The sequence below is a fragment of the Rhea americana genome, unplaced genomic scaffold, assembly GCF_003343005.1.
Source record: "Rhea americana isolate MKP2758 unplaced genomic scaffold, rheAme1 scaffold_209, whole genome shotgun sequence".
Classification (NCBI taxonomy): Eukaryota; Metazoa; Chordata; class Aves; order Rheiformes; family Rheidae; genus Rhea; species Rhea americana.
In genome coordinates, this window is record NW_028186249.1 from 1,058,445 (window position 1) to 1,073,085 (window position 14,641).

At 37.9% G+C, this 14,641-nt stretch overlaps 1 protein-coding gene across 8 annotated transcripts in view; it reads right to left on the minus strand.

The window, feature by feature from the left end:
- Positions 1 to 14,641, minus strand: part of USP40 (ubiquitin specific peptidase 40) — a 39,218-nt gene that overhangs the window by 13,454 nt on the left and 11,123 nt on the right. For 7 of the 8 annotated variants that reach the window (XM_085304400.1, XM_085304399.1, XM_085304396.1 and 4 more), the window contains 13 exons: positions 14,214 to 14,315; positions 13,744 to 13,851; positions 12,146 to 12,470; positions 11,572 to 11,653; positions 10,303 to 10,474; positions 9,348 to 9,432; positions 7,963 to 8,033; positions 6,773 to 7,092; positions 5,740 to 5,866; positions 3,469 to 3,526; positions 2,773 to 2,826; positions 1,001 to 1,089; positions 170 to 256 (listed from right to left, as the gene is read on the minus strand). In XM_085304400.1, the coding sequence (XP_085160526.1) occupies positions 170 to 256; positions 1,001 to 1,089; positions 2,773 to 2,826; positions 3,469 to 3,526; positions 5,740 to 5,866; positions 6,773 to 7,092; positions 7,963 to 8,033; positions 9,348 to 9,432; positions 10,303 to 10,474; positions 11,572 to 11,653; positions 12,146 to 12,470; positions 13,744 to 13,851; positions 14,214 to 14,315 (1,680 nt within the window). The remainder of the gene's footprint in view (positions 1 to 169; positions 257 to 1,000; positions 1,090 to 2,772; positions 2,827 to 3,468; positions 3,527 to 5,739; positions 5,867 to 6,772; positions 7,093 to 7,962; positions 8,034 to 9,347; positions 9,433 to 10,302; positions 10,475 to 11,571; positions 11,654 to 12,145; positions 12,471 to 13,743; positions 13,852 to 14,213; positions 14,316 to 14,641) is intronic. The other variant, XM_085304398.1, reaches the window with a different exon arrangement.

The following is a 14,641-nucleotide window of genomic DNA, read 5'->3' on the forward strand; positions in this document are numbered from 1 at the left end:
ACTTGTTGAAAAACCGAGGAGTTCCTCCCTGATGGCTTTTAGAGCGGAAATATTTCCTTTGTTTCAGTGTTACCTGGTGATCTGAGCAACACATGGTTCGAGGAAAAAGTTCTCTAGTAGTAGAACTGGCCCAAGCATCACAAAATGTTTTAAGAGCATCTAGACTTACCTCTCTGACAGAGGCAGTCTCTTCCACAACTATCTCCATCTCAGGGCTTGTCTGTTGGTCACTCCCAACAATAAAATACAGGAAGAGCTAAAAATGCAAGTATAAGTTATCAGAACATATATTTAAGGATAGAAATGCTGTGAAATAATATTCCCTGGGTGCATGCATATACCAGCTACTGCATGCCTGCCATCAGTAAAACACCACTAAAATTGCTTTTAGCTAGATCAAATGATCTAGGCAGTAGGGACAGAGGAGCTCATGTATTTGAATTATTGCCATCAGTTGAGCATCATTAACCAAGCATAATGCCCTCGGCCTGCACAAATGAGAACCAAAACCTGCTAGCTTAAGCCATATTTTGTCCTACATCATCTTAGCAGCAGAGAAAACAAGAAAACACTATGATCTTCAGAAATCTACAAGTCAGCACCCCCCCCCCCAGATTTACAACTTGTAGATATCAAACATAATACCTTCCTTTTCTTACTTTAGGATCTTTACTAAAGTATATGCACATCAGAGCACAGAAGATGGACAGCTGCAAACAGACAAATTACTGGAACTTAATGATTTACCATTAGCCAAGTGAGCTATATCAGCTAGTCACAGATATATTCCTGACCTTTTRCAATGGAAATAAACAGTGTGAGCCTTAATGTTTTTACATATAATTCTCAATGCAAGTGAACAATATTCTTTTTCCCCCCTCATTCCAGTTTATTACTGCAATCATTACAAAAGGAAATAAAGGACTACATGAAATATTAGGAAATGTGAGCAGAGCTTAAAAGCAGCAATAGGGTCTTTTCAGTCACAGCACTATTTTACCTGAGTGGAAGTTGGAGATTTTCCACGGCACAGTCCTAACAAGCTTCCCMTTTTCAATTCTGCTTCCTTGACAGTATAATCCTCTGGCACTTAAGGGAGATGAAAACAAGAAAAACACCATTAAAAAGCTGCTTCCTGAAAATACCCTTTCTATTAGACTGCTTTTTAGGGTATAAAAGCATTCAATAGCATTCAGAGAACTGCATTTTCACAGTGTATTCATTAAATCAGCAAGCCTTAAACAGAGCAAAGCAACATTTGTTTAAAATTCCACTCCCCATCTCTTGCCTATGGAGTCACAAAATAATTTAGGTTGGATGAGACACCTGTAGGTTGCATGTTCAAACCCCTTTTCAAAGCAGGACCAGCTCAAGTCAGCTGAGGTCATTCCAAGTTCTTCCCAGTCAAGCTCTAAACACCTTCAAGGAAGGAATTCCTATGTGGGCCCCTCCATGGTYCCACGATCTAGTGTTTGACCACGTTTTCTGTGAATTCCCCTCATACGTACTTGGAATTTCTCTTGCTGCAACTTCTATCTTTTGCCTCTGCTCCTTTCAGTACGCACCTCTGAGAAGAACCTGGTTCTCTTCTCTACAGCTCCCCATTAGGAAGCTGAAGATGGTAATTAGATATCCCCGAGCCTTCTCTCCTCTCATTGAAAAAACTCAGCTTCCTTCCTACATTGCATGCTCCAGATCTCAAACCATCTAGATGCTCTCCTTTGGACTGGCTCTAGTTTAGAAGAGTTTTTTTCCYCCCCTTATAATGGGGAATCCCAGARCAGACACTGTACCCTAGGTGTATCCTGACAAGTGCTGAATAGAAGGGAATTAATATCTATCTTTGGCCTCCTGACTGTGTTCTTAACTAACGCAGCGTATTAGCAAACTAGTAAAAACAGAGAAAATGTTTTCCAATAAGCACAAAGTTGATACGCTTAATTTCTCACCACAGGCACAGCAGTGCCAAAAGCAAAATTGGGGATTCTTTTCTGCTGAAAAGTAGCCAGCAGGAGCACTGTTATATAGCAATGGATGGTATCACACGTTCATCTAAACTGAAGACCAGGCTATGGCACTAGCATGCTCCTTCACTCTCACGAAAGCAGAAATCTGCACTTTTGAAGTGAAAATTAGCACATAACTGTGTTTCCTGCATCAGAGACAAGCTTCCTCCTCACAGTAAACGGGAATGTARTAGTTCAGAGCTTTAGTGTTTCATCTGTCACCACGTTATTCAAGTCTACTATTGATTATTTACTCAAGCAGTATTACAGTCCAACCTTGTGCATCAATACGCCTTAACAAATACCTTTAGCCCTTTTCGTTTTAAGAAATAAAAGTTAGAAAGACAGGAAACAAGGACTCCGTTTCCTGGAGCATCTGGAAAGCTACTCTGCTAATGATACAAATATGATTCAATTTAGAAGTGGTCTATTTTGAAAAGTCTATAAAAAAAGTGTGGTGAATAGAACTTTCTACTAATTCCCAGTCTTAACGCACRTGGTGGATGGTCAACAAATACATTCAAGTGTGGTATTCACTATTGGTCATTGAAGATGCAAGTTAAAAAAAAGTGAGCTGAATGCTAAGTTTAATTACTAGCTTTTCATTGATATTGTTACTAAACAGTAGCAGAACTGGAAAAAACACAACTACTTCAGTTAGAAATTAGAGTACATATGTGTACAGCTCCCATGAAAGGATGAAGAGAAGGTCAAAGTCTCCAAATTTAACTTCTCAGGGAGTGATACAAAAAAAATAAAATCTTACCTGGAGAGAGAAGTTTCCCATTTCCACTAATAGGTCTGAGACAGCTGTCATTTGCTGTAACAAGAGGGATGGARAACAGAGTTAGATGTGTTAACTATATCAAATGACAGGAAATTTGGCTTAGAAGTTTAGACAGGTAACATATTTAAAATTTATGACAACAACAAGTTGTCAAGTGTGGGAAGAGTTTTCTAGAGACCTCATGAACGGTCTTAGTTATTTTTAATCCTTTCCCTGAAAGGATACTCTCTCTTTGAAGTCAGCTGTTAGCAACAATCAGTAAAACACTATAAAACTGGCCAAATGTCCCATATGTAAAGGGAGCAGTAAAAGCCTTAAAGAAAATGGGGGTGCCTTAAAGAGAGTAAGGCAAGAAGTTTGCTTCTGTTTTCAGTGTAGTATTTTAGTAAGATGAGAATTATTCCAGCAACTAAAACAGATTCTGAAAAACTAGTAAATGAACGAAAAAAATTCATAAAAATATACTTCTTAAGACTATCATAAACTTTTCCAGCTAAGAAAAAACATTTTATTCAGAATTGAATGAATTTTCAGTAAGTCACTGCCACTCTTCCTCATTCAAGAACTTCACAGCACTGAATTCTGCTGTTTTGAATACTCTCTCACATCAACCAGGAAGTTAGCCAGCAAATTTTAACATTATCACATCTAAAAATAAAGCAGTTGAACACTTACCTAGCTCCTCTTCTAGCTGAAGTTCCTGTATTGCTTTCATTTTGATATCTGACATCACCTAAAAGCAAGCAGTATTAAAGTCTCTAATGCAAAATGCCAAGAACACATCTGGTAGGCTTTTGACACTGTCTCCTGTAACATCCTCCTACACAAGCTCAGGAAATGTGGGTTAGATGAGTGGACCGTGAGGTGGACTGAGAACTGGCTGAAAGGCAGAGCTCAGAGGGATGTCATCAGTCCTGCGGAGTCTAGTTGGAGGCCTGTGGCTAGTGGAGTTCCCCAGGGCTCAGTACTGGGTCCCAKCCTGTTCAACTTCATCAATGATCTGTTTGAGGGGACAGAGTGCCACCTCAGCAAATTTGCTAATGACACCGAGCTGGGAGGAGTGGCTGATAAACCTGAGGGCTGTGCTGCCATTCAGAGACACCTGGRATAGGCTGAAGAGTTGGGCAGAGAGGAACCTCCTGAGGTTCAACAAGGGCAAGTGGAGGGTCCTGCACCTAGGGAAAAATAACCCTAGGCAGCAGTACAAGCTGGGGGYTGACCYTGTGGAGAGCAGCTCTGCAGAGAAAGACCTGGGAGTGCTGGTGGATGACAAATAGACTACGAGCCAGCAATGTGCCCTTGGGGCCAAGAAGGCCAATGCTATCCCAGGCTGCATTAGGAAGAGTGTTGCCAGCATGTGGAGGGAGGTGATCCTGCCCCTCTACTCAGCCCTGCTGAGGCCACACCTYGAGTACTGCGTCCAGTTCTGGGCTGCCCAGTACAAGAGAGACATGGAGCTACTGGAGAGAGTCCRGCGCAGGGCTACAAAGATGATCAGAGGWCTGGAGCATCTGCCCTATGAGGAAAGGCTGCGAGAGCTGGGCCTCTTCAGCCTGGGGAAGAGAAAACTGAGGGGGGATCTTATCAATGTGTATAAGTAGCTGAAGGGAGGGTGTCAAGGGGACAAGGAAAAACTCYTTTCAGTTGTCCAGTGTGCCCATGTGACAGGACAAGAGGCAATGGGCAGAAATTGAAGCACAGCAAGTTCCGCCTGAACGTGAGGAGGAATTTCTCCACTGTGAGAGTGACRGAGCACTGGAACAGGTTGCCCAGAGAGGTTGTGGKGTCTCCTYCTCTGGAGATCTTCAAGGCCTGCCTGGCTGCAACCCYRTCTAACATGCTCTAGGTGACCCTGCTTGAGSAGGGRGGTTGGACTAGATGATCTCCAGAGGTCCCTTCCAACCTTACTGATTCTATGGTGTTCAAATACCAATCAACAAAGTTTCACTTGAAATGCTTACTGATTACATTCTTATTCCTGTTAAGACTATACAGATCTAAGCATTTCTTTAAAAAAAATACACAAACATAATTGTATGAATATCGTATTAAATATGATTATATTAAACAGTATTCTAAGAAAAAGAAAGCGATATTTAATTTGGGGATTTAGTAGAAGACTAGTGTTTCACAACTACCCAATTGATCATGTAACATAACGTAGAAATCAAAGCACTTAGTAATTTCATGTTATATGAACTACTATTTAAAAAGTCAGAAGAGGTGCCAGAGAAAATGATCCCTTAGGAAAATCTTATTCAGAAAATTAAGGAAGATGAGAATTAATTCTCAGGAAAAGGGAATTTTCAGTTTCTATACAAAGTAGGTAATCTGTTAAAACATCTATAACAGATTTAACTGGGAAAATTAAAATTACAATAAAAGCAAAACACAATAAACTAATATGGACAAAGATGAACTACTCRGATTCTGCTATATGCTATGACTTTGCAGAATATTTTAAACCACAGTATAGTATTTTTTCCTATCTTACATTAAAAGCAAGAAATAATACCTTTTTCTCATTTCAGGTGTTGTTTACTGACACACTCTCTCCCGAAGTACTTTTACAGGATGGCCCAGAGAGAAAAGTGTTTCAGAGTAAAACACACTGATGTATACTGAAATGTTTTAAGTTATTGGCATTACATTCTTTTTACTGAGCAGTCAAAGTATCCCCTGTTTTAATTTCATTCATAAAAAGCTTACAATTTATTCTGGTCACTGCCTGTAGAAATTGTAACTCTGAGTTGCACGCTATTTTCTCAAAGGAAAAATCATACCTTGAGGAYAAATCCAGTCATAAGCAAAATTGCTATTTTGCCCGTGTACAGACAAAATTATACTTTTATTAATTGGCCAACTGTACTGGCCAAAAGCGTTCAGAGAAACAGAAAGTGTGTGTTATAACTCTGAACAACCAATCAGATTTCTTACCGTTCTTACCGTTTCAACAGTGGCAGTAATTTTAACTTGTTCCTCTTCAGCATCCATTCTGCAGAAGTTTTTAACTTGGAGCCAGCTGATGTCATATGCAAAAGCAGTCAAATTGCCATTTGCTACATTCACCAAGCTATAAAGAKCAGTGCAAAAATGAGCATTAATAAAGACAAGAAAATTACATTACCAGGGCTAGACTGCTAAATACCAAAGCTGTCATATAAATCAATAATGTGTAGGTGGTTAATAGTCATGCATGTCACCGAGTGCTGCGAGAGCACACRCAGACAGAGGCTTAGACAGAATCCAGGCACTTCAAGGCTAGCAACTGAGGATGCCAGTAACAACTATGTTTTGGTAACTAGGTTTCAAGGGGATTKGAGCTTCTGAAGGCACTTCCGGAAAAGATTATTTTAAAAGCATACTGAATCATGACTAAAATTTAAGACTTTGTCTACCACTCATTATAAGCACAGGAACAGTCTTTGGTGAGGAACTCACTGCTTCATTTAACTTTCTTCCAGAACTGTTTCGACTAGGAAGTCTGCATTTTTATAACAGGCACATATCTCCATGTCTCTATGAACGGGAACCTAACTTCAATGCTGTACAYTGAGATGTGAAATGAGACTAAATGCTTGCTTATTATACATGGCAAYTTGAGATTCAACTGGGAGATTTGGCCGAGCTGCGTGGTGTTATGATACTACTCAATTCCCTCTTTTCGCCTAGTCTCCTGGAGAACCTCGCAACTCAGATATTCAAGTTACTCCAAAAACATGCAAGCACACTTGGTACACAGTTGTTCTCACTAGACTCTTCCCATTACAGTGTAAGTCAAAAGATATGACTTCATCTGCACTTTAACAGCAAACAAACATCTAATAGTTGATAAATATCYGATTTCAAAAACTTAAGGAATAAAATGTTTATAACATGACAATTAGTTAGAAGAATACATAACTAGCATAATTTTAATTGAACAGATTTTGCCATAATTGCTTTTTTGCTTAACTATACTCATAATCAAAATGGTTACCTCTGGTCATGGCTGTCTAAAATTAGTATAGAGCATCCATCTGTCAGACCGACACTTTTGACTGTCTGCTTCATATCTTCTTCAGGAAGAACTTCCCAGTTCTTGGCATCTTTACCAAGGCCTGAGCTGTTCTTTAAGATGATTCCTCCTGATGGTGCTAAGGCTCTGCGCAGAGTGTCTAGTTCTGTGCTGCACGGAATGATGTGCTGGGATTCTGTGAAGTGCTGACCTTTCCCTCCTTCATTAYACTTTGCTAAACAAAGAACGTTTACAATAACAGGTTCATGATCCAGGCCAGTCAACAGCTTTGTACCACCAACCTGTAACAAAGAATGTAACATTTATGCAATGCTGATCAGTAAAACACACCTTTTTACTAAGACAAAGCCGCATAAAAATATATGACAAGATTAAAATTACTGAGACAAAAAGACTGAGCCTTGTCTCTCTAAAATATATACCTGGGTCAAGAATATAGTTCCTTGCCTAAGGCAATTTGACCATGAAGGCAGCTRAAGTAGTCAAGACCGTACCAAAGGAAAATAAACAAGAAACAACTCTGTTACTGGATATATCTTTATTTTTGATAYATTATCAAAAAAAAGTATACTTTTATAACAAGAATCTTTCTAAAGTAATATTTCATTTAACCCATGCAGAGACAGGACAATCTTCTGCTGTTGTGATATAACCACAGACAGGCATCYGAAGGTTATGCAGAAACCTTGATATTAGAAGAAAGATGCAACAGTCTGTAAAGGGAGCGTGATATTTCCGGGAGACCATATATAGAAGAAGTCACCGACAGGTTTAGTTTTATGTGTGGAACAATTTGCCATAGAGCGTAAGTTTTTGTTATTGCATTGCTATCATTTGATCTCCTTCCAAGAGGCACCAGATGTTTTCAGAATATATCCCAATGTAACTGGCACAGTGTATCTACTGATCTGACCATATCACATTCCACATGGTATAATTCTATTTATAATTCTATCAAGAAGCACACTGCACAGCATACACAAGATACAGTGACAACATGCAAAAAGTACCCTAGAGAAGGCTGAAGTGGCCAATGTTAATATGTCAGCAGCACATCTCCAGAACAGATTAAATTTTCCAAAAAATGTGTCTGGTGATTGCATCTTTTCTCCTCAGAATTGACAAGGAGAGAGGGTATTTGGTTCTGTTACCTCTTTCCCATTCCACACAAAGATGTCTGCTCCATCAGCCAGCCCAATGGCATCCAGTGTCAGTTCATCTCCTAAAAAGAGTAAATAATTAAGTTCTCCCCTCTCCAAAATAGATAAGCAGGGTCAGCTGAGGAACTAAAATACACTGGCACAGTCCACTTTGACTCCAAGTATATCATTACAAATATTGTTGTGCCATCAGCATTTATAGGGGTTAAAGTCAGGGTTCACTCACATAGTAAGATCAAAAAAAAAAAAAAAAAAAAAAAAAAAAAAAAAAAAAAAAAAAAAAAAAAAAAGGAGAGAGAAAGAAAAAGACAAACATCAAACATCCCTTTAGCTGTCCCACTGCGTGAAGAGGCCCAGCACACAGGTCCACCTATTCAATTTCACTAGCAAACTGAGGCAAAGATACCACTTGAAGAATCTGTTTAGTCAGGATTATCCAGGTGACGTATAACAACATATTAATAGATTTAAGAAAAAAGTTGGCTTTAACAAATGAGTAACATACTGTACCTGCCAAGCCTATTTTTTGAAATATTGATGCCTACACTGAAATTTCCTTCACCTTCCTACTGTAAGTCAATTTCTTTCCCTCCTCTCACCCCCAAAAATCAGTGTCATTTAAAGAAATACACTAGGATCTAGAGGAATATTTACAGAAGTTATGACTGCATCTGTTTTCTGATGTCCTATTACAGAAAGCTGGGTTACATTCTGGCAGAATCTGTTTGCTGAAATAGACTATATTTAGACTTTTTTTTTTATATTTTATATATATATATATATATATATTTATATTATATATATATTTTTATATATATATAGTCTATTTATATAGACTATATATAAAACTTAAAACTGGCTGAAGAGAATTTTCAAGGCTGTCAGCACCTAGAAAATAATGCAAAACTTAAAAGTCAGAACTCATGGTTTTAAAATATTAATTTTCATGTTGAAATTAATGTGGTCTTTATGCAAGTGTTTTCCTTTACAAATTCCTACTTCTGTTCAGGCTTAAGCTACACTTTGCTTTAAGATCACTCTGGCCGCTTTCATCTATCTTCTTCTCTACTGATTAAGTAAATACTGTGACAGCAAAACTTCTATAAGCATATCAAGTTCAAAATACAAAGAAATAGACATTTATTGTCAGCAGATGTGCTTAGTTTCCTGTTCTCTTACTATCCTTGAGAACAAAGATTACATTTAAAAAGTTTAAAGTTTCCTAACACTAATAAGAGTGTCGTATATAATGGCAGTAGATTTGCAACTAAGCTTATTAAGGACTGAAGAGGGCTCAGTAACATCCTCAAAGACGTTTACAAGCAAACATCTTCTATGTCTGTAATGTATACAGCATATAAATAGCATAGTCTTACCATCAAGAGAGTGGTAAAGATGTAGTCCTGCTGGTAAAGACTTRGCAATACTGAGAATCATGTCTCCTTCCCAGGATTCCAACATCTAATTGGCATGAGTAGAGGGAAAAAATATATATATATACACACAATACCAGCAAGCAATAACTCATCCCACCCAAAATTACAACTTTGCTGAAAGCTGTTACAGCTTGGCTAAAACGTTAACATGTCACTGCTATTTACTTCAACAAGGCGAGCAACATAGGGAGCATTTAAGTATCTAGGACTCAGTTAGCTACTGGGTAGAGTAACATTTCCAGTGGACATTAGCCAAAGGCTGTAAGGTATAGGAAACACAATTAACACTTCCAAAAAAAAAAGTTAAAAAAAAGTTAGCTTTAGTTTAGATGTGTATGTAAAAGCATTTCACAAATTCTGCATCTCTACTCAAACCAAATGCTATCATGCCCTGTTTGTGACTTTCCTCTGGCTTACTAAAGAATAAAGGCAAAGATATCGCATTCAAAGGTTAAACTACAGGATTAGGTTTACTTAGGTTTAATTTTTAAACTACTATTTTTAAACTACATTTCCTGTAGAGGACAGCTAGCTTGTTAGAAGTACAAAGACAAACCTGTCATAACTCAAATGTTAATAATAAGTCCAGAGCTTTGCAGAGTGACAACCCTTGCCCAAGTACAGGCTGCCCAGATATAAAAGAATTTGCTTACATCAGCTTTAATGTCTACAAAATTAAAACTTCATCAGTCTTGTGACTTTTTTGGTCTTTCAAGAACCAACCTCAAGCCAAAGTTTCCCTTTCTGTAAATTCATGTAAGTTATCAGCCTCCTAAAATTTCATTTACTGTTCAAAATTTTTCATTGAGATAAAAACTGTGACATAAGTATGTTTACAAATGCTTCTGTGGCTCAAGTAAAAAAGCGTGGGAGGTTCACTAAATATAGTAAATACCTGGAATATTGATTGCCGAAGGTCTCCTAGAGTTTTTCTTCTGTCAATAGTCAGATCCACAACACTCTCTTTCCAAGTAAGTGAAGGGTGCAAAGCCCCATTGTGAAATTTGTAATATGAGCTCAAATGGAGGTGTAAATCAATGCCATTGTTTGCTGAGTCACATTCAGCCCTTTGAAAGAACAACACAATAATAAGTTGGTGTATTTAATAGTGACAAGCAATAGATGACACAAAGTGACAAAAAAGTGACAAAGCTTCTATTTCAGAGAAGTTTCTGTGCAGCCATCCTAGAACTGATATCCTGTGTTACTARTTTCATGGAAAAATTCACTGCCACATCCTTCCTTCCCTCAGTGGGTATGCAAAGAAGCACTCAAAGGTGTCAGTGATCTATAGATTGTATAGATTACAACACTAGCTAAGACATCCTCCACAAACACAGAGAACATATCGTTATAGTGCTTGCTTCTACAATACCTTTCCAAACAGGACAATAAACTTCATCTTTAGAAATATGGAGTTTGTGGGATTTTTCTTCAGGCTGTGTTCCAGATCAATACTCTGTAGAACGTGTACAGGTGTATACAAACACTCTCACACAGGAGAAACTACATGGAAAATGAGTAGTCATGCCTTCCTCCTTTATACTTCCATCCAGTCTTATCAGCAAGATGATGAATGTAGTAGCAAACATGCCATTAAAAATAAAGGAGTGAAATTTGCACAGCACACAGGTAGCACAGAAGACATCGGTATATTCCACATGTCTACATTCTGACACCTTAACTGTGATTCTCACAAATCATCAAGTCTGCATGGGTCTCACCATAAGGAAAATTTTCACACGATCTGAACACTGCTAGCTCTTTCCTCCATGTTTCAGGCAAACAAAACCATTTACCTGTTGTTTCACAGTAGGTCAAATTATTCCCTCTTCTCCCAGTGTCAGCTCCCTCTATAAGRATTAAGATAACATTCTCCTTCCAGAATTGCACTGATTTTCATACAAATSTGGTACAATACGAAGCTGTAAGGAGGTTTGCTCTGAGGTTCTGGAAAATGCTTAAGTAGGGTATTAGCTGTGAGGTAGGGGGCCAGCAAGACACTATCTGCACATACGGGTTGTATCCCTACAATTACGATGCTGAGTTATTTTAGTATCTGAACTCTGTATCTACTAAATTACTTCCTTCCATTTGAAATTGCTTTAGAGATCTGTAGATTAAGAATGTTGTTTAAGAGATCAGCACACTTTAATTAATATACCTCTTTTTTTGCAGTTCAGTATTAGCAGCATTCATTTCATTCAAAAGGTGTTCAGGAATTCGATACCTTGGATTCCCTYGAGCTAGAACAAGTAATACAGGTTAGTTTGGTCTCAGCAGCATAAAGCATGTTTTGGCCAAGAAGAGAAGTGATCAAGATGAGACATTTAGTATGGTAATCTTGAAAATTCTGACCAATAACAATATAGCTTTTTGCAACATGGAGGATAAATTRCAAGATGATACAAAATAAACAAGTTCTTTAACTTCCTCTCATGTTCCCACCAACTTTTCCTTAAGGGAAAAGGAGACATGAATGCTATCAGCAATGATTTTTATTTGTTCCACTAGTTTTTTGCTAGTATTTAAGAAGAGTATTGGAAAAAAAAAGTCTGTTTCACCTATAGTCAGTTAACTGTACACTCCCTTTGCAGAGGTAATCTCCAGCTAGCCTCTTTTTCACTGAGCACAAGACAGGCAACTGTATCATCAATATTTGGAAAGGACAGAAATGCCCAACTGCCTTCATCCTCCAAAACAAGCGTCAAAGCATATCAAAATAAATTTTTTTGTACCTTCTGGTGGTCTTTTTAATTGAGATTTTCGATAAAACAGCATGTAGGCACTCTCTTTACCCTGAAATTGTTTCTCAATTTCCTTCTCCTTAATTGGCTGGACTTTTGAATCATTCAGATCAAACCAATGGCCACCAGCAGAGCTGTTGCTCAGTGTTGTAGATGCTTTTCCTAAATTCCATTGGACATCATTCTTCTGATGAGAGCTTTGCAGATTTTCTCCTTGAGAATCTGACTTAAATGGGAGCTTATGATACTTCTCCTTAAGACCAACCTTATTTTCATTAGGATTGAACTGAAATATCTGGGGATGATTCTGCAAATACTAAAAGGAAAGCAAYGACAAGATGAACAAATAGCTTTCTAGAACTGGAAAATATCTGGCATTAAACATAGCAGACTGCATTAGCTACCTCACTGAATTTGTCCTCAAATTTATACAAAACCCCCAGCCCTTCCAACTACCACATCTTTGGAAAATTTGTTTTTATGATGCTTCCTCATGTATTTCCTCAATTTTACACAGGAAAATTTAATTCCTTCCCCCTCACTAACTTCTCTGCCTAGTATTTTTCACATACAGGAAGCAAAATCTGAAACTTCATAACTGCAAACTAACATGCAAGAAACAGCGAAAGTATTGCTTTTGACCTACATGCGTCACTAAGAATTAAATCAGACTATGTTCTTAATTTCAAGGATATTGGCTCACTTGAGATACTGGATTCCTTTTAAAACCCTTCTCAGAAGTGCACACTTTCTGTTCTCTGAAAGGAAACAGGAAAGAGATGCTCTAAGGCAACTAAAATGCTTCTACTTTATTAGACACACAGGAGAGTACCAATTCCAACTAGCATACTGCTCCATCCRTCCGCTCCCCAATCTCCACATTTACCAACACGGACCTTAGGTTAACTTCTGGTCTGCAGAATCATACCTCAAACTGATCTAAGTCAGCTAAATTAACACTACCCATTGTGGCACTTGAACAATCTACTCTTTCAGTTTCTCTCAGTTTATCCACTCTAATCTCTACCTTCATTTTAGCAGCATGTAGACAYGTCAAACAGGATTGGTGCCCACGTTATACAAAACAAAATTGTGTAKGGATTCAAACACTCACTTCTGTCATGACTGTGAAGAGACACCGCATTATTTCTTTAATTCTCATCAGTGTTTCTGTGTTCAAGCACTAGTAATGCCTGTGCAGTTTCATCCACAGACACAAAAAAATATATAAAATACAAAAAGGTTTAGGTCAATAAAGTTAATTCTTTCTTAGGCCAAACTGTGGCTGGGGGGAGGAGAAGAAAAAAAAGAAAAAAAAAAGAAGGAAAAAAAAGGGGGCTTTCAGGCAGAAATCCCTTCAGGATCTTGTCCATGTTCCCCAGTCTGCATCTTCCAGTCTAATGATGAATGCTAATTTATGTTACTCATATATGAGAGAGACGAGATTTGTATTTTGCTAGTCAAATTGCCAGTGCTTTCAGCTACCATCCTATTGATTATTTCAAAGGAATACAAATATAAAGTTACCTTGGTAATAAGCTAATAYTCTTGTAACAGATTTAAGGAAAACTAACATACAGGTAGAYTACCTTTCTTAATGCCCCATACTGTTTTCGGTATTTCTTGTTCCAAGACATCCCATTTTTCTCCAATAATTTCTGTCCCAATTGATCGACAGGCATTTGTTTAGATTCTTCCTACAGAAACACAGAAGTTAAAAACTAAGATAATGAAGAGGAGGGCTATGAACATCAAGAGATCAACTCAAAGAACCCAATTCTGAAGTTCATAAACCATTCCTGCTTTTTAATATGCCAAGGTAACACCACCTTTTGCAACAGCTTAGCTAAGCAATCTAAGAAATATCAAAAAATGACCTCTTTCAGTATGAACAAGACATTTTAAGTATTAAAGTCTACTTAAGTTATGAGTTTCATATGCTTCAAACAAGTCCAGAAGAAATCTGTATTCTTAACCTACCCACTCCTGCATACTTTAACCTCTTCTTCTAGGGTCACTAATATCAACATCAAAGCAATAAACTCTTTACATACCATACCTCTGCTAAAATCCCTTTCAACACTGCCAGTGGATTTTCTACTTCTTTGGTATTTTCTGAATCTCTTAAAACTTTATCTTCAACTGTATTATGCTCTTCCTCCTGTACAAGAAAAATATTAGGATTCTCAAATACTGTTGTTTCAAACACAACYGGCAGTTATCTGTTGTAGTCTGCACTAACATTAGCATGTGCAATTCAGAAATGTAAAGAAAATCCTCAAAGTAAAAGTTGTACAGCAGCCTGTGCATAACATTTCATGCAGGTGTTTCCTCCAGCCTCTTTATATGGCTATGTGGAGGCCAGATGGAAGCAATCAGTTCATTATACAGCACACAACACATGACCAAGATCCGCTCATGCTTTTGTATGAAAGGATTCAAACAGCTTGCAGTCAGATGACTGGAGTGCCTGCACTCCTAACACCT